At 42.6% G+C, this 24,972-nt stretch overlaps 1 protein-coding gene across 1 annotated transcript in view; it reads left to right on the top strand.

Moving 5' to 3' along the window:
- Positions 1 to 24,972, top strand: part of LOC148040114 (putative hexosyltransferase MUCI70) — an 80,815-nt gene that overhangs the window by 14,534 nt on the left and 41,309 nt on the right. Inside the window, exon 4 of the mRNA XM_087696786.1 lies at positions 21,899 to 22,314. Coding sequence (XP_087552912.1) covers positions 21,899 to 22,314 — 416 coding nt within the window. The remainder of the gene's footprint in view (positions 1 to 21,898; positions 22,315 to 24,972) is intronic.

Genomic DNA, 24,972 nt, shown 5'->3' with positions numbered 1-24,972 from the left:
TGCACAGCAGGTCCAGGAGACAAAGTCAGCTTTACATCAGACGTTCGAGATGACGGATTTGGGGCTACTCCATTTCTTTTTAGGACATGAGATTTTTCAGTCTCAGAGGGGGATCTTTCTCTCCCAACAGAGATATGTACAGGAGCTCTTGGCGTCTTTTGAGATGGAAGATTGTCGGGCCCTCTCTACTCCTATGGATCCGAACTGGAAGGCCACTTCCCACTCAGCTTCTCCTTTGGCGGATGCTTCCCGCTATCGACAGTTGATAGGGTCTTTGATTTGGCTTCTCAACACCAGGGTTGATCTATGTTTTGCTGTTGGGCTCTTGGCAGGGTTCATGAGTGAACCTAAGACGGTGCATTGGCAGGCTGCTCAGAGGATACTTCGGTATCTGAGGGGGACGTCTGATTTGGGGATTCATTACCCCGCAGGGACAGATGGGTCAGATCTTGTACTTGCAGGTTGGAGCGACTCGGATTGGGCCGGTGACGTGGACCACAGGCGGTCTACAACAGGTTACTGCTTTACTTTGGGTGCAGGTGTTATTTCTTGGAGTAGCAAGAAGCAGCCCACGGTAGCCCTTTCGTCTACTGAGGCGGAATATCGGGCCGCATCTTCCACCACATGCGAGGTTGTGTGGCTTCGGAGATTGTTGGAGGAGCTTGGGTGCCCCCAGACTCGTCCTACATTGCTGCGATGTGACAATGAGAGTTGCATTGCCTTGGCAAGGAACCCTGTTTTTCATGCCCGGACGAAGCACATTGAGATCCAGTACCACTTCATCCGAGAAAAGCTTTTGGATGAGACCATCACTGTGGAGTATTGCAAGACGGAGGATAATCTTGCGGATTTGTTTACGAAGGCGCTTCCTCAGGCTCTACTTCGGCAACATTCCAGATCCCTCAGGCTTCTGCCCTGTCCAGGCTCTGAGAGGGGGTGTCAGAGATCATAGCCTGTTTCAGGCAGGCAGCAGCAGGCAGCAGCTGCACAGTCCAGCTGCACAGTCGGACTGTGCAGTCGGACTGCCACGTGGCAGTCCGACTGTCTGCAGCTGATTTTTATCAGGCTGCGCCTTATTTTGGCGCCCCATCCTAGGCAGATTTTCGCCTATTTATTGCTGACGTTTTCAGCAGTCTGGCATTCATTCTCTGTCGCAGATTACAGACCGGTGCCGTGCAGATCTCTGTCTCTGTTCGCAGATTTCTGACAGCAGACAGTGCAGACTGCAGCAGACTTCGAGGTGGACAGCAGGTCGCATCGTCGAGGTGGAGACACGCAGTCCAGCGCACTGCGCCCGTGTATATCTTTGTATTCAGCATTCTTTATACAGCAGATCTTCAGTGTACACTGTCTCTTTCTCTCCCTTCTCTCTCTGCGTTCTCTCTCTCTCAGTCCTACGCTTCCGCACCGCTGCACTCTGACACTTCCCTCCTTCCTTGGCAAGTGCACACTCTGACTCCGTCCTCTTCTCCGTCTTTGGTGTTGCCGTCATCATCAGCCTGATTTGCTGCCCTCACTGACGCTTCAGGCTGCGTGCAGGGACTGATTAGTCCATAGCATTGTATTCAGCATTCATTTCAGTCAGTGCAGTATTTCTTCCTTCATTTTCTGCTTCCTCTCTCTCTCTCTCTCTCTCTCTCTCTCTCTCTCTCTCTCTTTCTCTTTCTCTGTGTTCGTGTTCCTTCTTCCGTTTCGCACTCTCACGATAGCTCATTCGCATGCAGCTACTTATGTTTTTTTGCATTTCATTCATGGACTAACATTGTAGGTGTTGAGCTAAAAATGCATTATAGATTGAGTAGCTTATCAAAACAGCTCTAAAACATGTAAATTACCAAAAGTGTCATTATATGGTGCGTGGTCCTAAAGAGTTTATATGTCCCATAAGTCAAACCCTAATTTGGGAGGATCCACTTATCTATAAATAGATAGGCTGCCCATCATTCAATCTATCCTTGTCTTGCATGTTTTGGCCATTGACCACCTCTTCCACTAGCTATCCAACCTCAAGTAATTGTTGCTACGCGGTCTACAACTGTGGTCTAGTCTGCTACTGCTGTTGGTGATTGGCTGGCATCATCTTTAGGTGATTACATTGCTACATTTACGAGTTTCAGCCTAGAGACACTTACATTTTGGTTTCTAGCTTGCTCTCCTTCCATGTCTAGCATTGGCATGATTTGCATTTGCATCTACAATAGGTCGTTTTTGTGTTTTCAGTACTTTTCTTTATCAACCTCTACTTTGACTAGTGGTTATTGCACTTGGGATCTGTCTTTATTGGATGATACACATTGACACCTCCCTTAGCCATTCCGATGAGAGCCACCAGCTGTTGGACAGTTCTGCCCTTGAGCTTTCTGTACATTCTCTCATTCATTTACACCATTGGTTCATTGACTTGAAGGTTCTCTTTCTTCTTTACCTGTTTTTGTGTTTGTTTTTTTGCATTTTGCATTTTGCATTTTGCGTTTTTGCGTTTTCGGTTTTGTGTTTAGGGTTTGCATTTATTGCATTATTGTCTAAGTTATTGTGTCTCAGTCAGGTTCGTACATTCTATGTTTTCTTTGTGCATACCCTAGGATATCGTCACATGGTATCAGAGTCGATGCTCTTTTAAAGAGTATCTAGTGGCTTTCATGGAGAGTTTGATTTTTGTGCGGGATACATGAATGACACGTAATTGATTTATGATCGCGCAAACAACTCCATCTTCGGATCCTTTGATGCTTTCTCCAACTACTCCTTCAATGGAGGCCCTAGGGAGGCATTATGGCCTTGATTTGGAGGACAATACTCCTTCCACTAACCTTTCTTGTAGGGATTACTCACCAAGGTCCAACTCTTTTTAGTCTTAGACTTATTCACAAGGTGCATCTCAGTCGGAGGACCATGTTGGTGTGATTGATCACATCTTGGCTGAGGAAAGACTATCCACTTGGGACACATCTGAAAGTTCAAACTCTTCATAATCAAGCCCAATGGTAGGTTCGCACAATCCATTTTTGAGGAGTTTGATTTTGTCTATATCACTCCTTTTGTTATGTAGGAACCAATTGTAAGTCACCATGGAGACCCAAATTAGTACTGGTATGGTTTTGAAGAAAACTCTATGTTTAGAGATGTTTTACAAGTTAATCCTTCATCCTTTGTCTCATTTGAGTATGAGTTTGGTCCTTTCCATTCACCTTGACATTTCCCTCCTTTCCCTCCCATGTTTACTTCACATTTAGATTTCTCTTCTTTTAATCTAGACCCTTAGTTTAGACCTACAATAGGATATTCAATCTTAGTGCATTTGATGCACATTAAGGTTTTAGGCCATCACTAGACACTTAAAAGTATATTGGTTTTCACCTTGATACATTATTAGTGGGAATGCCACCCTTTTAACATTGTGCCTTACATACACCTACACGTGCGTTACTCTCTATCCTCTAGTCTCCTTGTGTGGGAAATCCCCTCTTGCACATTGTACCTGTTGGGATAAAGGCCCGGGTAACCCCCGTGTATAGTATACACACATTGTACATGTGAATGCACCCTTTACATGCCCTAAGTATAAATTTATTTTATTCTTTGTGTACCAACACATCGTTGGTACACTCTAATCGACTCGTACTTGCACTCTGCTCATTCATTCTTCAAATACCACACTCTCTCACTCGCTGACTCTTGCTCGATTTCTATCCCTCTCAGTTGTGCTCTTGTTTCAACAACTGATATTAGAGCTTAAGGTTCTGTGCACGCTTCCCAACGTCTTACCAACCGAACATGACCAGCATGCGGGTGATTGAGCATTTGTGTCGTGGACCAGTCGTGTTTCGTGTCGTGGACGAGTAGGCGTTGACTGGTAGCAAACGTGGAGACAGGTCGATGGAAACGTGGACCAGTAGGCATCGATTGGTAGCGGGCGACAGGTAGGCGACCTATGCAGGCAAGCGACAGGCAGTCGACCTCTTCAAGCAAGTGACCTCTGCGAGTAGCGGGCAAGGTGTGACGGGCGACAGGTGGCGTCGGTGGGCAAGCTGCTTTTCCCAGATTTGACATCGTTTGTACTTGTTAGCGACTTTCGAGTTAGAAATTGCAAACATTGTGAGCGGTGGCCCAAATTAATTTGGGGATTTTGCCAAATTAGTCAAAATTTTGCCCCTTTGAGCAAAATTTCCTGACATTGGATCCCAAAAATTTGGGGCTTTTCATGTATTTACAAAGTTTTGCTCAGCTGGGTCAGATTGGCTGACAATGCAATTTTGGACTTGAAATTTGGGGATTTGCGCAGAATTTGATAAATTTCTGCATTTTTGCCCGTGTGGTGGTTGTTTCATGTACAAACAATAGAGATTTATTTCTGGTTGAGAAATAACAACAGTGTATTTTGCTGGTTCAGCTTGTGCTTCTGCAGATTAGTGCATTTACTCTTGTGTTCGTGATAAAATGGCTGCAACTTCTTCCAATTCAGACATCAAGAGTTTGATGGAGATCAAATGGTTTGATGGTCATGGCTTTGACCTTTGGAAAGACCGTATGCAAAGCATTTTGTTCCTAAAGGATTGTGAGGACGCTTTGCAGGAAGATAAACCCGCACTAATGTCTGATGCATATTGGATCAGAGTAAATAAAAAGGCTGTAGCTTACATAAAGATGGGTGTCACTGATGACATTCTGACAGACATTAAGGGTTTAGATACAAGTTATGCAATATGGGAGAAGCTGAAAACCACTTATGAGATCACATCTGTTAATCAAGTGCATTTAATGCGCAAGTTGGTGAATATGCGACTGGATGAGTCAAAGCTTGCAGAGCTGAGCACTTGAATGCATTTACGGGGATTCTAAATCAGCTCAAAGAGGCAAATTTGGACTTTGATGATAAGTTGAGGGCGATCTTTTTGATCATGACACTGCCTGACTCTTAGGAGACCTTGGTGGTTTCACTCAGCAATAACCCCAATCTCTCATATGATGGGGTGAGGGGTTCTACCTTGAATGAAGAAATTAGACATATGTCTAGTGGAGAAGGCAACAACTCAGCTTACAATGTAAGAGGTAGGGCTGAAAAGAAAAATGCAAATGCAGGACACAGAAATAGGAGCAAGAGCAAAGGAAAGGAAAAGAGTGACATTACTTGCTATCACTGTGGTCGCAAGGTCACCAGAAACTTGATTGCAAGTACTACAAGAAGAAACAAGAGAGGAAGAAGAATGTAGGAGATAAAAAGAAGAAGGAAGATAAGACAGATGCATCGGAGACAACCAAAGGCAAAGAAAAGGCCAATGTGGCCTCTAGTGTGGTCATAGAGGAGCTTTTAGATACAGAGGCCGATGTATTATGTGCAGTTCACTATGATGCCCTTGTATGTCACATGCAAGATATGTAGATTGCCAAGGTTGATGTGATTGATACACTTTTGTCAGTTGATGATGGTGTCACTCAAATTTGGATTGTAGACTCTGGTGCCTCTTTCCATGTAGCTCCTTGATTGGAGTGTTTTGCTATGTTCAATGTAGACAGTTATGGAAAGGTATATCTTGGAAATAACCATGCCTGCAGCATTGATGGGATTGGCACAGTACACTTGTCTTTAGACAATGGTCAAGAGCTTGTGTTGAAAGATGTCAGATATGTGCTTGGCATTAAAAAGAGTTTACTGTCTGTTGGTTAGCTTGACTTGCATGGCTACACCACACTGCTTGGGGGTGGTTTGTGGAAAGTGAAAAAGGGTTCCATGCTTATTGCAAAAAGAACCAAGAAGGGCACTTTGTATTGTTTGCACTGTAAAGCCTTGAATGGCAAGTTTCTTGCAGTTGCTGAAATTTGCAGCCACTTGGAGTTATGGCATAAGAGATTAGGCCATATGAGCCAAAAAGGACTTGATGTCCTTACCTCTCTGAAGAGGGTTGATGGAGAAGGCTCTAAACTTGATTTTTGTAACGAGTGTCAGTTTGGAAAGCAAATAAAAAATTCCATTTACTTTGGTGTCTCTCGTAAGTTCAATGTCTTGGACTTAGTGCATTCTGATGTATGTAGTATGCCTGTGAAATCGTTGGGTGGTGCTGCATATTTTATCTCCTTTATAGATGATTGTTCCAAGAAGATTTGGGTGTACTTGCTAAAAAAGAAAAGTGAAGTGCTGGCTGTTTTTAAAACTTTTCATGCATTTGTGACCACTTAGACAAGTAGAAAGCTGAAATGCTTGAGAACTGATAATGGGGGTGAGTTCACATTGACTGAATTCAAGTCCTTTTGTGACTTGCATGGTACTAAGAGGGAGCTTACAACCCCTTACAGCCCTTCTTCAAATAGGGCAGCTGAAAGATATAACAAGACTTTATGTGAAAGAGTGCGGTGCATGCTGTCCACTACTAATCTCCCTCATGCATTTTGGGGAGAGGCACTCAAAACCGCGGTTCATATTTGCAACCGCTCTCCAAACAAGTCCTTGAATAATGGCATCCTTGAGGAGGTTTGGTTTAGCAAATCGGCCTCATATGACCATTTACCCATATTTGGCTGTGATGCTTTTGTGCATGTTAGGGATGAGCTGAGGAATAAACTTGACCTAAAATCGACCAAAGGCATTTTCATGGGCTATGGTGATGAGGGTGAATTTGGCTACAGAGTGTGGTTACCTTAGTCCAGGAAAATTATTTGCAGCCATAATGTTGTGTTTAATGAGGCAAAATTGCTGAAAGGCACTTTAGCCTCTAATGAAGATTTGAAAAAGGTGAAGTTTCAGAGTTTGCAGCCACCTATTACTTCAAAAAATGAGCCTCGTGGTGCTGTACCACAGGCTGAAATTGATGATCAGCCGGTTATTTTTGAGCCAAATGATGATGGACAGCAAATAGAAGCACAAGGAGGTCATGGACAGCAAGATAGACTTGGTGATTATGAAAATGCAGGTGTTGGAAATGAAAATGAAGGTGTTGTACCGCATGAACAGCATGTTGAAAATGGTTTACAATACTGAATAAATGCTGAAAATAATATCCCTCCAGATGTAGACCCAATTCGTGAAAATGTTGATCATTGGGTACATAGGTCTACATGTGTAAGAAGGCAACCACATAGGTTTGACCCCTCCTTGCATTATGTGATGCTTACAGATGAGGGTAAGCCTCTTACATACAAAGAGGTCAAGTCATGTGAGTTCAGCAATAAGTGGGAGCTAGCTATGCCGGAAGAGATTAAATCTCTATATGCAAATGATACTTGGGATCTTGTGTCATTGCCCAAAGGAAGGAAGCCACTTCCAAACAAATGGGTGTACAAAGTAAAGACAGTTGATGGGAAACCCAAGTACAAGGCAAGACTGGTTGCCAAAGGGTATGTACAGAAGGAAGGGATTGATTTCCAAGAGGTCTTCTCACCTGTTGTAAAGATGACCACTCTACGTGTGCTTTTTGCTCTTACTGTTATATTGGACTTAGAGTTGTATCAAATGGATGTAAAAACAACTTTTTTGCATGGTGACATTGATGAGGAAATCTATATGAAACAGTCCGAGGGCTTTGTAGTTACTGGAAAAGAGCAGATGGTGTGTAAGCTAAAGCGTAGCTTGTATGGGCTGAAGTAAGCACCATGGCAATGGTACAAAAAGTTTGACACTTTTATGCTATCTCATGAGTTTGCACGCAGCCATGTAGATCATTGCTTGTACATGAAAAAGGATACAGATGGCAGCCCCATCATACTTGTTTTGTATGTGGATGATATGTTGCTAGCTGGGAAAAGAAAGACTAGCTTGGATTCTCTCAAAAATCAGCTGAAATCAGCTTTCTCCATGAAAGATTTGGGGAATGCAGAGCATATTTTGGGCATGAGGATTTGTAGAGATAGAATGCAGCAATTGCTGTTTTTATCTCAAGAAAAGTACATTAAAAAGGTACTGGACAGATTTAATATGGCTGAAGCTAAGCCTTTTGGGGTACCCTTACCTCCTTATCTCAAGCTTAGCAAAGCCAATATTCCAAAAGATACTGTGGAAGCAAATGCTATGAAGGGAGTTCCTTATGCATCAGCTTGTGGCTCTCGTATGTATGCTATGGTTGCTACTCGTCCAGACATTGCTCATGCAGTGGGAGTTGTTAGCAGATTTATGTCAAATCCTGGCAAAGCACATTGGGAGGCTGTCAAGTGTATTCTTCGATCTCTTAAGGGTACACAAAGAAAAAGTATTTGCTATGGGCAAGGTGCACTTAGTTTGTAGGGTTATTGTGATGCAAACATGGCAGGTGACTTGGACACTCGTAGGTCCACCAGTGGGTATATCTTTACAGTTGCTGGTGGGGCTGTTTCTTGGTGTTCCAAGTTGCAGAACATTGTTGCATTGAGTACCACTGAAGCTGAATACATATCAACTAATGAAGCTTTTGAGGAAGCTATATGGTTGAACAGACTTGTAGATAATCTCGGCATGCCTATGGGTACTGCAGTTTTGGGATGTGATAGCTAGAGTGCTGTGTATCTAGCTAAGAATGCCATGTATCATTCACACACAAAGCATATAGATGTGCGATATCACTTCATTAAATAGATTTTGGAAGATGGTCAAATCACATTGACTAAGATTAAAACACAAGATAACCCTGCAGATGTTCTCACTAAAAGTCTAAGCAAAGCTCAGCATGAGCATTGCATTCGACTAGTGGGAGTTGGTTAGCTAGAGGTTCACATTGGACCTTTAGGTGGGAGGTTGTTGGGATAAAGGCTCGGTAACCCTTCTGTATAGTACATGCACATTGTACATGTGAATGCACCCTTTACGTGACCTAAGTATAAATACATTTTATTCTTTGTATACCAATACACAACTATTTCCAACCATTTACCAATGAAATTTATCATAAAATAATTAAATTTATGACTCACTCATAGAACTGTGCTTTATATCGTATACATCTCATTATTGGAGGCCCTTGTTGGTACACTCTAATCGACTCGTACTTTCACTCTGCTCATTCATTCTTGAGCTGCCACACTCTCTCACTTGTTGACTCCTGCTCGACTTCTATCCCTCTCAGTTGTGCTCTTGTTTCAACAGTATCACCCTCCTGAGTTGCTCAAACGTATGAATTTCTATCTTGTGCTTATGAGTCACCTTGTTCTTTGAAGGAAACAAGGAGAGGAAAGGAATCACCTCCACATGTAGATCCAATTTCCAATTGACCCTAAACACAGACCATGTTTTGATGTCAAGAGATCTCTGCGACGATAAACCCTAAGTTTTTGTAGAAATTAGGGTTTGATAGCCACCTTGGGACTCGTGCCAATTGGTGAAGGCATTGTATACTGAATTCAGCTCATGAAATTTGTGTAATTGTTAGGGAATACAAATGCCAGCCCATTCATTGTAATTTGGGGTAGTTTTTGGCTGGTTGGAGGTTTTATTCGTGCAAGTCGTGGGTGAAAAATCAAGGGACAATTAGCCCCAATTTATTGCTGATTGTTGCTACAGCAAAGAGGCTTTTGGAATAGCAAAGGAGATTGTAAATCTCAGCTTGTACTCATTTCATTAGCAATTGAGTTAAAGAAATACCGAAAGGGGCGCTAGTTTTGAGGCCAATAGGGTGTCCAAGTTTGCAGGGTAAGGTTAGGCACGGAGATCGAGGTAGACAGACCTTACGTGCAGTGAGAGAGACAGAGAGAGTGCGAGTGAGCAGAATAGAGAGTGAACACGTTTTTCGGTACAATGACAAGAGTACCACTTTAGGTTTTAGATATATATGTATGAAAGTACAATGTGCTAAGGGTGTGTTTACACCCGTGCACATATAAAAGGCACAATGGGCCTTTATTCCCAACAACCTACCACCTAAAGGCAATGTGCCTTAAGAGGAGAAAAGAATCAGCTAAGTCTAAGTATGTATAAAGCTGAAATAAATATATCTATCAAACTGTTAGCAGAGTATTGGTCAGCTCATGTGCGAGTTTGAGCTTGATCTGGGCTAGGCATTTTTATTAGGTATTTTAGGTATTTTTTTGGTGTGGTATTTTATGCGAGTGGAGCATTTTTATGCACCAGTTGGCCAGCATTAATGCTGTCCGACCAGCATTATTGCTCCCCACTTTTTCATCCTATTTATACTCAGTGACTCCTCAGTCAGTATCATCATCTTCACCATTTGCAGACTCTGTGGAGAGAGGAGCCAGAGCCAGAGCCAGTGCCAGTGCCCACGCAGCCAGTGACTCATTGTTGTATGCGATTGTCTCGTGTTCAGATATATGGATTCCATTTCCCGTGCATAGATCTGAGTTCTTATCTGTATCGTGTTCTTTTCTTTTTTCTTTTTGTCTTGTGTTTCAGCAGTTTATTTCAGCACATGTTTATGCTTCCACCGCTGCTCCACTTCTGACATGGTATCAGTTTTCAGGATGTGTGTTTCTGCTGTGTTTTATTGCTGATTTCAGGACTGTTTATTACCCCTGCTGATCAGGCGACTGCTGTAGCAGCCAGGCGACTTGTTTCGGGGCTGTTTTCAGCCTGCGTTTTTTGCAGTTTTGCCATCGCCTACTGCCTACGCACCCTCTACTGCTTGCGTTTTTCATCTGCAGCTGCTGGCGACAGTTTTCTACCTGTTTTTCTCCAGTTTACAGCCTGCGTTTTGCTGATTCCGCATCTCTAGTGGCTGGGTGACTGTTAATTCAGGCCGTTTTTGCTGTTTTTGGCAGTTTTTGACTGATTTTTTGACTTTTTGCAGCAGATTTTGTCTTCTATTGATCAGATTTTGGTTTATATTGCATGTGAACTCTCATTTTCTACAGTCTGTGCTTGTGTTTTGGCTGTGTTTCCTCTCTAAATTCCATCTCTTCTCTACTTCTCTTCTTATCCTCTCCATATGGCTCCTCCGTGCACTTCCCCTGATGATAAGTTACATGGCCCTGATTATCTCACATGGAGTGCTGTCATGAAAGCTTGGTTTGTGCAGAAGCGATTATGGTACATCGTCTATGGAGCTATTGCTCGACCTCTCCGTCCTTTTCCTCTTCCTGAAGACTTTGATGAGGACAACCATGAGGAAGCGGTGCTCACATGGGACTCGGACGATGCCCGTGCTTACTCGGCGTTGCTTCGGTGTATTTCTAAAGCGGTCTTATCGGCGGTTACCTCCTGTAGGACATCTCCTGAAGTATGGCAGAAGTTGCAGCAGATGTACGAGGCACCTTCCACCATGCGGGCAATCACACTTTATGGCCAGCTCCAGCAGATGAAGTTTGAGCCGAAAGATACTATTCAGTCTTTTCTTCTTCGTGTTACGCAGGTACAGGACCAGCTTTGGCATATGCAATCTGCTCTTCCCGAGGCGCATCTCGTTGGGACAGTCCTCTACAAGCTCCCCCCGGAGTTTGATGGAGTGGCCAATGCTTTGCGAGCGCAGACATCATCGACTCCTGTCAGTTTTACACATATGACCTCGATGCTTCTTGAGCATGAGACATCCTTGAGATTATAGGGGCGGCTTCCGACACATTATGGAGGCGAGGCTTATGTAGCTTCAGAGAGGGGTAATGGGAAGAAGAAGTCGAAGGCCCAATGTTACCACTGTGGCAAGAAGGGACATTTGCGGAAGGACTGCAAGACGTTAGCGGCTTCCAGGAAGGAGGAGCAGAAGACGAAGCGGGATGTTGACTCTAACGATGAGTTCTCTCCTTCATCAGACTCCGACTCAGATCCTCCGACCAAGGTGAAGTCCAAGGCGCGGAAGGGATCCTCTTCTTCGGATCGTGGGAAGGGCTTGGTGGCCCCTTCCTCGGCTGCTTTCTAGTGGTGGCGATGAGCTCATCCCTCAGGACTCTCTTGTGCCAGAGAGGGAGTGTGAGCGGGTGTTCAGATGGGGCAGCCGCGCCTCATCTATACTTTTATACAGGTGCACAGGTTCCAGAGAGGGATGTCACTGACGCATCGACTTCAGTCTGGCAGAATCAAATCCCGGAGCCGGGATTGACATCCAGGTTCATGCTGAGCTGGTTATCTGACAGAGAGCAGGAGGCTTTCGTCTGGAGCTCACATGAGGGGACCCTTTGGCAGTCTGGCCAAAGGCGGGGAATCCATGGTCACCTATGTTCAGGGGCATTTTTGACAGGATGGTCTTGTCTGCTACAGCGAGATATTGGTGATGGACACAGAGACATTCTATGATCTTCTCTATTTTCAGGTGTTTGGTACGATCGACATCGACATCAGGTTTTCTTCGAGGCACCTTGGTGGTGGCTTGATCACCCACTGCTTGGGTATCCATGGTTCTACTTGGTGGTTCTATGTTGTATAGTTTCTGATCCCTTTTCATTGTACTATTGTATTGTATCAGATCACCCATGATATGAGAGGGTGTTAGCAGAGTATTGGTCAGCTCATGTGTGAGTCTGAGCTTGATCTGGGCTAGGCATTTTTATTAGGTATTTTAGGTATTTTTTTGGTGTGGCATTTTATGCCAGTGGAGCATTTTTATGCACCAGTTGGCCAGCATTAATGCTGTCCGACCAGCAACATTGCTCCCCACTTTTTCATCCTATTTATACTCAGTGACTCCTCAGTCAGTATCATCATCTTCACCATTTACAGACTCTGTGGAGAGAGGAGCTAGAGCCACTGCCAGTGCCAGTGCCCACGCAGCCAGTGACTCATTGTTGTATGTGACTGTCTCGAGTTCAGATATATGGATTCCATTTCCCGTGCATACATCTGAGTTCTCATTTGTATCGTGTTCTTTTCTTTCTTCTTTTTGTCTTGTGTTTCAGCAGTTTATTTCAGCACATGTTTATGCTTCCACCGCTGCTCCACTTTTGACACAAACTCCCATCATCTGTTGGCAATGAGCAAACTGCTCTGCTGGAAGACCCTTTGCGAGAAGGTCTGCAAGATTATCATCTGTATGCAGTTTGACAAGCTCAATGCTCTTGCTGTCAAGTACATCTCTAATGAAGTAATACTTTACTTGTATGTGCTTTGTCTTTGCATGAAAGACAGGATTCTGTGCTAGCATGATAGCACTCTGACTATCACAATGGAGAACATGTAACTCTATGATGCCAAGCTCTCCTACTAGACATGAAAGCCATAAAGCCTCCTTGCATGCCTCAGTGGCAGCTACATACTCTACCTCTGTAGTAGACAATGCAACACACTTTTGTAGCCTAGAGATCCAAGAGACTGCTCCTCCTGTGAAAGTAAACACATACTCAGAAGTGGACTTCTTGCAGTCCGCATGACTAGCATAGTCTGCATCCGTAAAGCCAACAACAGATACCTTCTGCTTTCCAAAGCAGATACACAACTCCTTTGTGCCTTGGAGGTATCTCATAGTACCTTTCACTGCATCCCAATGCTTCTTGCCAGGGGTTGCCATGTATCTTCTAACCACTCCCATTGCAAAAGCAATATTAAGACGTGTAGCAACCATAGCATATATCAAATTGCCAACAACTAAAGCATATGGTATCTTGGCCATTTCAGCCTTCTCATCATCAGATGTAGGGTTGTCCTTTGTACTGAGTTTCACATATGGAGGCAATGAAACTCTAATTGTTTTTCCCCCCTCCATATTGAAACGGTGCAAAACTTTGGAGATATACCCCTGTTGAGATAGATAGAGTAAACCTTTAGATCTATTTATGAGTATTTGCATGCCAAGAATGTGATTTGTATCACCAAGATCCTTCATGTCAAAGCTGCCATGAAGACTTTGCTTCAATGAATCCAAGGCATGAGTATCCCTGCCAGCAATGAGCATGTCATCAACATACAAAACCAAGATAATCAGGCTGCGATCCGCTGCCTTCTTGGTGTACAAGCAGTGATCCACTGGACTTCTATGAAAGCCTTGGGACTGCATGAATGTATCAAACTTATGATACCATTCTCTTGGTGCTTGTTTCAGCCCATACAAACTCCTTTTGAGTTTACATACCATTTTTTCCTTCCCTTGTTCAACAAACCCTTCAGGCTGCTGCATGTATATGTCTTCATGCAGATCACCATGTAAAAACGCAGTCTTTACATCCATCTGTATGAGCTCCATATCCTCAACTGCAACCAAGCCCAAAATGGTTCTCAATGTAGTCATCTTGACTACAGGAGAGAAAATCTCATCAAAGTCAATTCCATGCTCCTGCTTGTATCCTTTTGCAACCAATCTTGCTTTGTACTTTGGTGAGGAACCAGAAGCGACCTTCATTTTGTAAACCCATTTGCATGGAAGGGTTTTCTGCCCTTTAGGCTGCTGTACAAGGGACACATTTTGCTGTCCAAAAGGTATTTCTTCTCGGAATACAACCCTATAGATCTCCTCAGTCTTTCCAGGCTGTTTATGCATGCGATATTCCCGGAAGATAACGTCATTGCTGCGTACTATTTTCCTTTTCTCGGGATCCCACAATTTATATCCCATTTTCATCTCGTCACCATATTCTAGGAAAATGTATTTATAGGACTTTGGCTTAAGTTTGCAGCGTTTTTCTTTACGAATGTGCACAAAAGCCTCACAGCCAAATACTTTTAGATGAGCATATGAAGGTGGCTTGCCCGACCATGCTTCTTGGGAACCCCCCTCCCCCCCCCCTCGCGTCCCCCCAAAGACCTGTTTGGTGACCGATTAATCAACTGAACGGCTGTCATAACAGCCTCTGCCCAAAAACCATGGGGTAATGCAGCATGTGACAGCATCATACAGACCTTATCTTGTATGGTCCGATTCATACGCTCTGCAACTCCATTTTGGGGTGGATTACGAGGGGCAGTGAGCTCCCTCTTTATCCCTTTGATGTCACAAAATGCCTGAAAGGCTTTGGACACACATTCCCCACCATTGTCAGAGCGAAGATACTTAAGTGTCTTATCTATCTGATTTTTAGCCAATGCCAAGAATTTTTTAAACTTGTCAAGCACTTCATCCTTGCTACGAATAGGGTAAACCTATACTTTTAGTGTAGCAGCATCGACAAATGTGATAAAATATTTCTTTCCCCCTAAAGATAATCTTGGCATTTGACATACATCCGAATGTACTAACTCTAGAGGAGAAGATTTCAAAGAAAGAGACTTTTTGTGAGAAGTCTGTGCATGTTTGCCATAAATACAATGATCACAGTGCTCAAAATTAGCACAACGAAGACCAAGGCAAGTAACCCAAACGAGAAAGCACTTTCATTCCTTTTTGACTCATGTGTCCCAACTGGCCATGCCATAAAGAAACACTTGGCTGCTCGGTCACGGCAACAACATGGTCATGCACACTAGATACATGAAGTGGATACAACATATCACTTTTGCAACCTCTGGCAATAACCCTGGATCCCTTATAGGTCTTCCATTTTCCATCACCAAAGGTGGTACGAAAACCATCATCATCTAGTTGCCCTATGCTAATCAAGCTCTTCTTAAGTTGAGGTACATGTCGTACATGTTGAAGTGTAAAGACAGAGCCATGCTGAAACTGTAACTGCACACTGTCTATACCTGCAATCTCACATGCATAGTTGTCCCCAAGATGGACAACACCATGTCGACCCCCTGTATATTTGGAAAACCACTCACGATGAGGGGTGACATGAAAGGAAGCACCTGAATCAAGAATCCATGTATGCATGTCATCATCTGTGTCTGCAAGTAGAGCATGTGAACCAAAATATGAAGAGACAAAGAGTACATCACTCCCACTGTCACTGTCATGAGTGACTACATTCACCTCTTCAATTTTTACACTGCTTTTCTTAGGCTGTTTGTCCTTCTTCTCTTCCTTGTAGTCATCTGTCTTCTTGCCTTTTCCTTTCTTTTTCTTCCATTTGTAGCAGTCATGTTTAAAGTGACCCTTCTTGCCACAATGATGGCATTCAACATCTTTTCCACGTGATTTACTGCGTCCCTTGCCATCATATTTGCCCTTTTGCTGTGATCTGTCCCTAGTATGCAAAGCACTGGAAGACTTACTGGATGCATTGTTTTGCCAATCCATCTCTTCCATAAGTAGAGCACTCTCTACATCAGCATACAAAAGGATCACATTAGAATTGCTCATAGTAGTTCTGAATGTATCCCAACTCTCTGGTAGAGTGTAAAGCAAGAAAGTAGCCTTAAATTCCTCATCAATCATGAACTTCAAGGCAACAAGCTGGCTGAAAATGGAGTTAAACTCACTCAAGTGAGTAGACATTGCTGTACCTTCTTTCATACGTAAATCCATAAGCTTTTTCAGCCAATACACTTTACTTGCAGCACTCTTCTGTGCATAGTTGAGTGTGCAAGCTCATTCAACTCATCCCAATCCTCCTGATCCATGTCCGTAGGCTTTGCTCCTTTAGTTTTGATCGGCTTTGCCTGCTTCTTTTGTAACAGGATATTGTAGCACTGTTTTTGCCACACCGCAAAATTATGTGCGCCTTGAAGCTTCTTTATATGCATCAAATTACTGCTGTCATTGCTGCCAGCCATGGTTTTCAGCTCAAAAGTGACCAAAAAACCAGTAAATGCAGGCCCAAATTGTCACCCAAGTGACCAAGGTACAAACAAGTACCAATCAGCAATAAATGACCATGTAGAAGTGCAGATTTCAGATCTGTAATTCAGTTTTCAGAAGCACCAAACCAAGTGCTACAGCATTATCCAACTGATTACAGTTGTTCCGAAGGGCATGTGCATCACATTACATGAGAAATCTCAAAATTTCAGCTGCAATTTCTGTTGTATGTGTACCCACAAGCATAAAATTTGACACGAACGGTCAAAAGCCCCAAAATTTTGTGCTCAAAAGCGTCAAGCATACATCTGCATTTCCTTTGTCATGCATAGGACTGTCCAATTTTGCCAAAATAAAGCAATTTCAGCAAAACCCCCAAATTTCACCAAGTGTTGATGTCCGAATTGCGCGGAATTCAACTTGCATATACATAAAATGACCAAATGCTGCACAAATTTTGCCCAAATCGCAAAAGCTCCAAATTGCACGGGGTCGATTGTGCCTGAATGTTGAGAAATTGGGTCAGCCCAATTTGTGCATGTACATGAAAAACCCCAAATGTCGGGGACAAAGTGTCACAAATTCCTGCAATTTCTGAGACAAATATCACTGTTGGATCTTGCTCGCATGAAATTTGGACAAATCTCCAAATTTTCCAAGTCCTGCGTGTACTAATTTCAGTGAAATTGAAAGAATTTCACTAAAATGTGAAAAGCCCCAAAATTCTTGGGCAAATGTGCACCGACCTTGAAATTTCTGAGTCAGATTGTCCAATTCTGTGTTTGAGATTCCCAGATTCGAGAAAAGTCCCAAATTTCTAAGCCGATTTTGCACAGATTTGAAGTCTTGTGCTTATGCGAGTGAAACCTCGTCAGTGGGTGAAGCAAATATCAGAAAAAAAAAAGGTTGATTTTTTTTTTGAAAAAGAAAAGATGGGTCAACGCCGTCAGCCGTGCGATTTGGTGCCCGCTGGACATGGTGTTTGTTCGCCTGTCCCTCGCGCCGTGTCAGCTGGATGTCCCCGTTGCTCGTCGTGCAGATGCCCCTGTTGCCCGTTGTGTAGTTGTCGCGCCCGTCACCAGTTTGCAATCACGCTCGTCAATGCCTGCTGCAGTTCCCAAGTCGTCATCAGTAGCTGTCGCTTGGTCCGTACAGGACTTGCCGCCCAATCGTGAGTACCCGCGCTGGTCTTCTTCACGACATGTTCGCTGGCTATTTGTATACGATTTCTTCTTGGGACTAAAGCCTCTGGTCAACAGCTTCTCGTCTATCGGGCTTGCAACTGGCGACTAATGCTTGTGGCTTGAGCGAACCATTGTGGCTTTGATACCAGTTTGCAGGGTAAGGTTAGGCATGAAGATCGAGGTAGACAAACCTTACGCGCAGTGAGAGAGACAGAGAGAGTGCGAGTGGGCAGAGTAGAGAGTGAACACGTTTTTCAGTACAATGACAAGAGTACCACTTTAGGTTTTAGATAGATATATGTATGAAAGTACAATGTGCTAAGGGTGTGTTCACACCCGTGCACATATGAAAGGCACGATGGCCCTTTATTCCCAACACAATGTCCGAGATTATTAAAGGAATTTGTGCATTTTAAGTTATGTTCTTTTGCTGATTGTTGTAATTAAGTGCTTAATCTAGGAATTACCACCCTTTGCAAGAAGGAAGGCTGGTTTCATGGTTCCATTGTTGGGATACCACTCAATCCCTTGATTTGGTGGGCCTGAGATATCTTATTGCAAGACAAATCTTTGTGCTAGTGCTGATTTTTGCTCTCAGTTGAGAAATTACAGCAATATGTCTTCATATAGGGAGATGCAATCAAGCAACAATGATACCTCTCAATATGAACAGTCACATGAGAATGAAGCAAATGCAATGCCTGACCGTGGACAAGGCTCAAACCATGGAAAACAAGCTGAAAATGTTATTGTTGGACAAGATGCATAGCCTTTAGGGTATAACAAGGCTAATGATGAGCAAAGTGAAGAGGAATTTGATGATTTATTCAAGAATTGCGTGGGAAGGATTCGGGCTTCCTAGAGAGTGGGGAGAAGTTGAATAAAAAGTTGTTTAAGGCTGAGAAAAGAGGCAGATCTGGAAATCAGCGTGCAAAGAGGCCAAAACAGGAAAGAAAGGACTTGAAAACGTTGGCACAATGTAGGGAATTGATGGCTGCAAGTAAATGTTTTATTTTTGAATGGGAGGGTCACATTGCAAGGATTGTCCCAATAGGCAATAAGCTGGAAAATTAGAAAATCAGGGAGATTGTAAAGGAAAGAAGCCCAAATCATCAATGGAATTGGTGCCCGATGTTGTTAATGATCAGCCCAATGATGATATTATTGAGTTGTGTAGAGCATGGGACAAAATAGGGATCAGTATGCATTGATTTTTTTAAATAATGGTGTATGAGCGAACTTCATCTCTATAGACATGGTAGCCCATCTAGGCATTAGAGAAGATGAGATGGGACCCATGGGGGAAGTTGGAATGGCATGTAAAGGCCATGCAAAGCCCATCACACTTCTCAACACTGCTCATTGGAAAGCTTTGGTTGCATGTATAGGAATATGTAGGTAGCGAAGAGTTTTCATTGCTCCACTCGAGGGTTGTGATGTATTGCTTGGTATGCCATGGTGTCAACGTATGCATGTAGTGATTGATTCTCATGTAAAAAAGTTCACTATTCAACATAAGAGAAAGACACTCACACTTGATGCAAAGTTGAAAGGTGAATCTATCCTTGTTGTATCTATAGCTGCCATTTCTAAAGTAATGAAAAATCATCTTTCAGTGTACTTGGTTTTTACTAAGGATAAAGATGATAGTGAGAATGTTGGGAATATAATAGGCAGGGGGTAGCAAGGAGTCACCTTCTAGGGGCTGACAAAAGCATTGTTGATCAGGTGACAACATTTTGGAGGTGCCTGGGAGTAGATGATTGCATTAAATGTAGGCTGGAGCAGACATTAGGCAGAATTTAGGGTTTTCTCGTGAAGAAAATCAGATTTCTCTCTTATTTGGCTTTCTCTCACCTTTTGCAACCCATTCTCAAGAGATTTCAGCATTTCTCAACCATTTTGAGCAGATCTCATTGAAATTTGGTGGACAGCAGAGAGATCTTTGCTGTAAACCCTAAATTTTTGCAGAAATTAGGGTTTGACAGCCACCTTATGACCTGTGCCGATTGGTGAAGGCATTGTAATGAAGAAAGGGTCTCCATTGAGAGTCATTAGTGATCGAGCTACTTAACTACTAGGAGTAATGCATAAGTTTCATGAGAGTCAGTGGGCTATCCATAGAGGTGTGTGGGAAAATTTGAGAAAATCAAGGAAAGGTACTGGTGGCAAAGTATGTATAAGAATATTTCATACTTTGTTAAATCTTGTAACACTTGCTAGGTATACTCTATTGTAAAGCATAAAGATGGAGTACATTCAACTTATTCTTTATTTGTGCACTTCAAGAATTCAACACATGAAATTTGTGTAATTGTTAGGGAATTTAGATGCCAGCCCATTCATTGTAATTTTAGGTAGCATTTGGCCTGTTGGAGGTTCCATTTGTGCAAGTCCTGGGTGAAAAATCAAGGGGCAATTGGCCCAAATTGATTGCTGATTGTTGCTACAGAAAATAGGCTTTTGGAATAGCCAAGGAGATTGTAAATCTCAGCTTGGACTCATTTCATTAGCAATCAAGTTAAAGAAATACTAGAAGGGGTGCCAGTTTTGGGACTAACAGGGTGTCCAATGACTGGGATTATTAAGGTAATTTGTGCATCGTAAGTTATGTTCATTTGCTGATTGCTGTAATCAGGGAACTACCACCCTTTCCAAGAAGGAAGGTTGGTTTCAGTTCCTACCCTTTCTTAGTATTCTACATGTTTTAGCATTTTTCCTTGACATCGGCTTCCCTTCCCTGCCTTGCATGATCATCATCATCTTTATAAAGGGGTGCTTAGGCAAGTGAACAATTTCCCCACAAGGGACACTGTCCTAGTTTCACTTGTTGCATGTGCATTCTCATCATGTAGTATTACTCTATGCATCTCATTGTGCAAAGCATCCTTGAGCAGATTTGAGTAGTTTCCATGGGCTGTTCTTTCACGACCTTTACATCACACCTCTGTTCTTCTTCACCGACACCCATGAGTGGTCAGGCTATCTTTCAGCCGTGCTGTATTTGCAGCTTGCCCTGCTCCAACTGTCATCATCAGTTTGTTACATCTTCATCGCTCTCGTTTCAGTGGAAATGCTGCTGTTTCTGGTCATTGCTAATATATACAGTGCAGTTTGTGCTGTCCAAAGGCTCCACAAGGCTGTGTTTCCTGCATCAGAGGTGCCGCTACTTGCTCAAACTGCTCCCAAAGGCTACCATGAGTTTTTCTGTGTATCTTTGTGCAATAGGGCAGCACTCTTTCAGAATCCCACATGTGGACGGCTGCTGCATTTGGGATCTCTCTCATGCATGACACACTCTTGGAGCTGTTCTCAGTGTCTTCAACACCTCTCTCTGCTCACATCTACCGTGATCCTCTAGAGATGAAGGCTTGATGCCCCACTATATCACGCTCATTCTATATCCCCTCTTCTACATTAACCTTTCAATTGATTGTGTTTATTGTATATTGTACATTCTGCTTATCTCTCTGTTTGCCGTAGCATAACCTTACATTTAAGACTGCAAACTTGCTAAATAGATTCTTCTTGTTCACACAAATGCTCATGCTCGACCCATTGTTTGGTTCAACTAGTTGTCCTTGTGAAGTGGAGATGCAGTCTTTGTAGCTGTCCCTTGAATCACTGGCTGCATATAAAGCTCTCATTCTTCCTAATAAGAATTGCTAGACAACCTTAACACTCAGGTTCTCACAACATAACCCTAAGGCATTTCCTATCGTTGTAATAGACCAATAGGTACATGACACATTAGCTAGGTTCTCAAAGAGTGACAACAAGAACAGTGCAAATATTTCACACTTACTGAGTACCATGGAGTAATTATGCTTTTGAATAGTGATATGGCACATCTGGATGTTTATTAAATGTTAGTTTATACATGTAAGTTTGTTATTCAATCAACAATGTAATGCATTGGGCAATCAAGTCGGAATTTGAATGGGTTAAAGCATTTTATATACATCATACAAATTTATAATAAGATATCAGTATCTTTTCCTTCATAGTTGGGAGTGTAGTAGGTCAAGGTCTAGTATTAATATACTTGCTTATCATTGTGGTTCCACCTTGGAATGTTTTTTTCGACAAAAGTTTTTCAAAACTAGATATAAGTGGGCAAAATTGTTTTTCCTGTATACTGTCTTAACATTTGAATTGAGCAGTACCGATAACTGTATTTCAATATTGAAACTGAAAGATGGAATGTTCATGTACAGAGGAGTAATGAAAAAACTTGTAAATCAGGGGGTTTTCTTATAGGTGCATTGTGGCTTTGTTGGAAATTCTGGTGGTGATCTTACACAAGAAGACAAGAAGTTTGTCAAAAAGTGTCGGTTTGTGGTAGCTTCCGGTATTTTTGATGGATATGATGTTCCACATCAACCTTCCAACATCAGCCTCCTCTCAAAGAAGCTTTTTTGCTTTCTCATGGTTGTTGATGAAACATCTTATAAAAGCATTCAAAATAAATACAACATACAGCATAAACATAATGGAGGCAAATGGGTTGGACTTTGGCGACTGATTTTATTTCAGAATGCTCCTTACGATGAGCCTCGTAGAAATGGGAAGATTCCAAAGCTGCTAACACACAGATTGTTTCCTGAAGCTGAATATAGTATCTGGATTGATGGCAAAATGGAGCTATTAGTTGATCCGCTTCTTATTCTTGAAAGGCAAGAGTTCTTTTACCTCTGCATGCATGGTCATTGTTTTTTTCACATTTATATCTATCACTGACAAGTGTTCTACTTTAGAATTTAATATTGAATTTGTTCTGATGTTATAGTGGAAATGATTAATACTTTTGAAAGGATAGTTGGTTTTGGTGGTTTGACTATATTTGCTTTAAAACAAGAAGCATAAATGGATGTGTATGTGACAGTCTTGTTTTGAGAATTCGGACCTCTCTCTGCACAAGTGTATTGTGCATGGCCTGTCATCTAAATATTAGTTGGAGGTATACACTAAGACTAGAGACTGGTAGGAGTCATTATACGCAATGAAATTTCTATTTTAGGGGCATGATGAAAAATCAAGCTGTCGCTTATTAAGATGTGACTGTGAAGAAGATCGTGATCTCACTTGGTAAATACGATTGTTTGTTGAAATATGCTGCTAAGTGCATGTAATGAGGGAAGCCGAATTTAGGGCTTACAAGTGATAGTCACCAAGTTAGGATTTTCTAGTGTCATTGATGTTATCATAGGTTGTTCCAGCTTTTGCCTATAAAGAAGGTTGTGGCCAAATTCATACACTTGTACTAGCAGATTCTTGATGTGGAGTGAGGGAGAATATTATTTGTGTGAGATAGCACATCCATGCTCACAATCAGAAAAAGACTGAGTGCATGCACATGCACGCACATAGAGAGAGAGAGAGAGAGATTCTGGGATTCTAATGATGAATTGATCACGTGCATTGAATGGTTGAAAGGCAGGGTTCATTCTCTTCAAGAACAGGAATATGCAAAATACAAACTGTTGGCCAGAGCAGAAGCTTTATATGATAATAATTGCCAATCCCATCAATTCTTTGCTCGCCTGCACCAGAAATATGCTAGGGAAAATATTGTGCGCTTAATGAATGAACAGGGTGTTATGGTGACGGATCTGGCCTCCATCATTTGTATGTGTGTCGACTTTTATCAGTCCTTGTTGGGTCCGCAAGAGAATTATTCTGATGCTGTCCTCTCTGCTCGCTGCTATATTTGCGAGTTGGTAAGCAACCGGGTCAAACCAAAATGGGTGGACTTAATAGAGGCGGATATTTCAAAAGATGAAGTGGAAGTGCTATCCCATCTACCCTGAAGGAAAAGCCCTGCCTGGGATGGGCTTCCTAATGAGCTGTTTTCAGCTAATGTGCAATAGCTTAAAGATCCATTGACTCGCCTGTGCCAGCAAGTGTGGAACTCTGGTACCATGCCATTCGATTGGAAGATTGTTGTCATTCGGTTGTTGCCCAAGGTTCCCTCCCCTACCTCTTTGAAACAATGGAGACCTATTTCCATTATGGGTTCTTTATATAAAATCTTCTCCAAAATCATTGCAAACAGATTGCAAAAAGTTTTTCTGCACCTGCTTCATCCACGTCAATATGGTTTCATTAAAGGTCGGAATATCATGCATAACATCTTGAATGTTCAATTGGGAATTGACTATGCTAAAGCTTTAGGACAGCAAGTAGTAATACTTTAACTCGATATTGAGAAGGCATTTGATCATGTTAGCTGGCCTTTTTTGCGGCAATCATTGTCTACAATGGGATTTGACCCTTGCATGGTTTCTCTTGTTGACACTATTGGTTAGGGAGTTGTAGCTTGTATTGCTCTTAATGGAGGGATTACGGAAGAAATTGCCTTATCTCGATCTCTTAGGCAAGGCTGCCCTCTCAGCCCTTTGCTGTTTGCTTTGGTCACTCACCCGATGCTCTCATTGTTGGACAAGTTGGTTGATCAAGGTGAGATAGTTGGCTTGACTCTTCCTAGTGGTACTCAACTTGTGGGTCAATCTTTGGTAGATGATTCTTTTATATTCCTTAAGGCTGATTGCACTAATGTTAATCGGGTAATGGTGGCATGGAATCTTTTTGCTTTTGCAATCTGGTATTCATATTAATATGCAGAAATCTACACTTCTCTCCTGTATGGAGATTGATCTGTAGGCCTTGGGCTGGCATGGAATTGTGATCCCAAAGGGAAATATAACGAGACACTTGGGATATCCTATTGGGGTGGAGGTAGCACTTTGGGCCTTACTGGATTGGATGGCCTCTTGGATTTATGACAGGTTCATGTACTGGAAATCTCAAGGCTAGCCTTTACATGTCAGACTGAAAGTTGCTCAAATTATTATGATCAGTATGGTATCGTTCTTTTTGCCACTCCTTCCCTGGACTAAGAAGTCCCTTTTGGGACTTGTTTAGCCTATCAGGTTTATGTTGTGGAAAAAGAAGGGAAATTGGTTGGATCAGGTTTGGATTTCGTGGCAGCATGTAACTACTCCTAAACGAATGGGGGGAGCAGCCTTGTTGGATGTTATTTTGCATATGAAAGCCTTGAGGCTGGTCCTTTTGCAGGCATTATGTGTACAGAGTCATCCTTGGTTGGACATTGCAAATTTTTTCATTGAAAAGACGGGTATCTCTCATGGTAATACGGTTATTTGTGCCTCCTGGTGGCATGTGCTTAACTCCTCGAGACCAATCAAGACCACACAATCTTTTCTCCTTTCTCATTTGATTGCATCCTGGCAGGAGATCTTACGTTTTCAGTTTGGCGCCCTCCTGAGATTCGCAAGGAGGCGAATTCACTCCAAGGAGAGGTCTTAGCCTCC

This window comes from Lygodium microphyllum, chromosome 2 (genome assembly GCF_053477565.2).
Source record: "Lygodium microphyllum isolate KBCC chromosome 2, Lygodium_microphyllum_v1.1.10, whole genome shotgun sequence".
In the NCBI taxonomy this organism is placed as follows: domain Eukaryota; kingdom Viridiplantae; phylum Streptophyta; class Polypodiopsida; order Schizaeales; family Lygodiaceae; genus Lygodium; species Lygodium microphyllum.
This window is presented reverse-complemented; position numbering and strand designations above follow the sequence as displayed.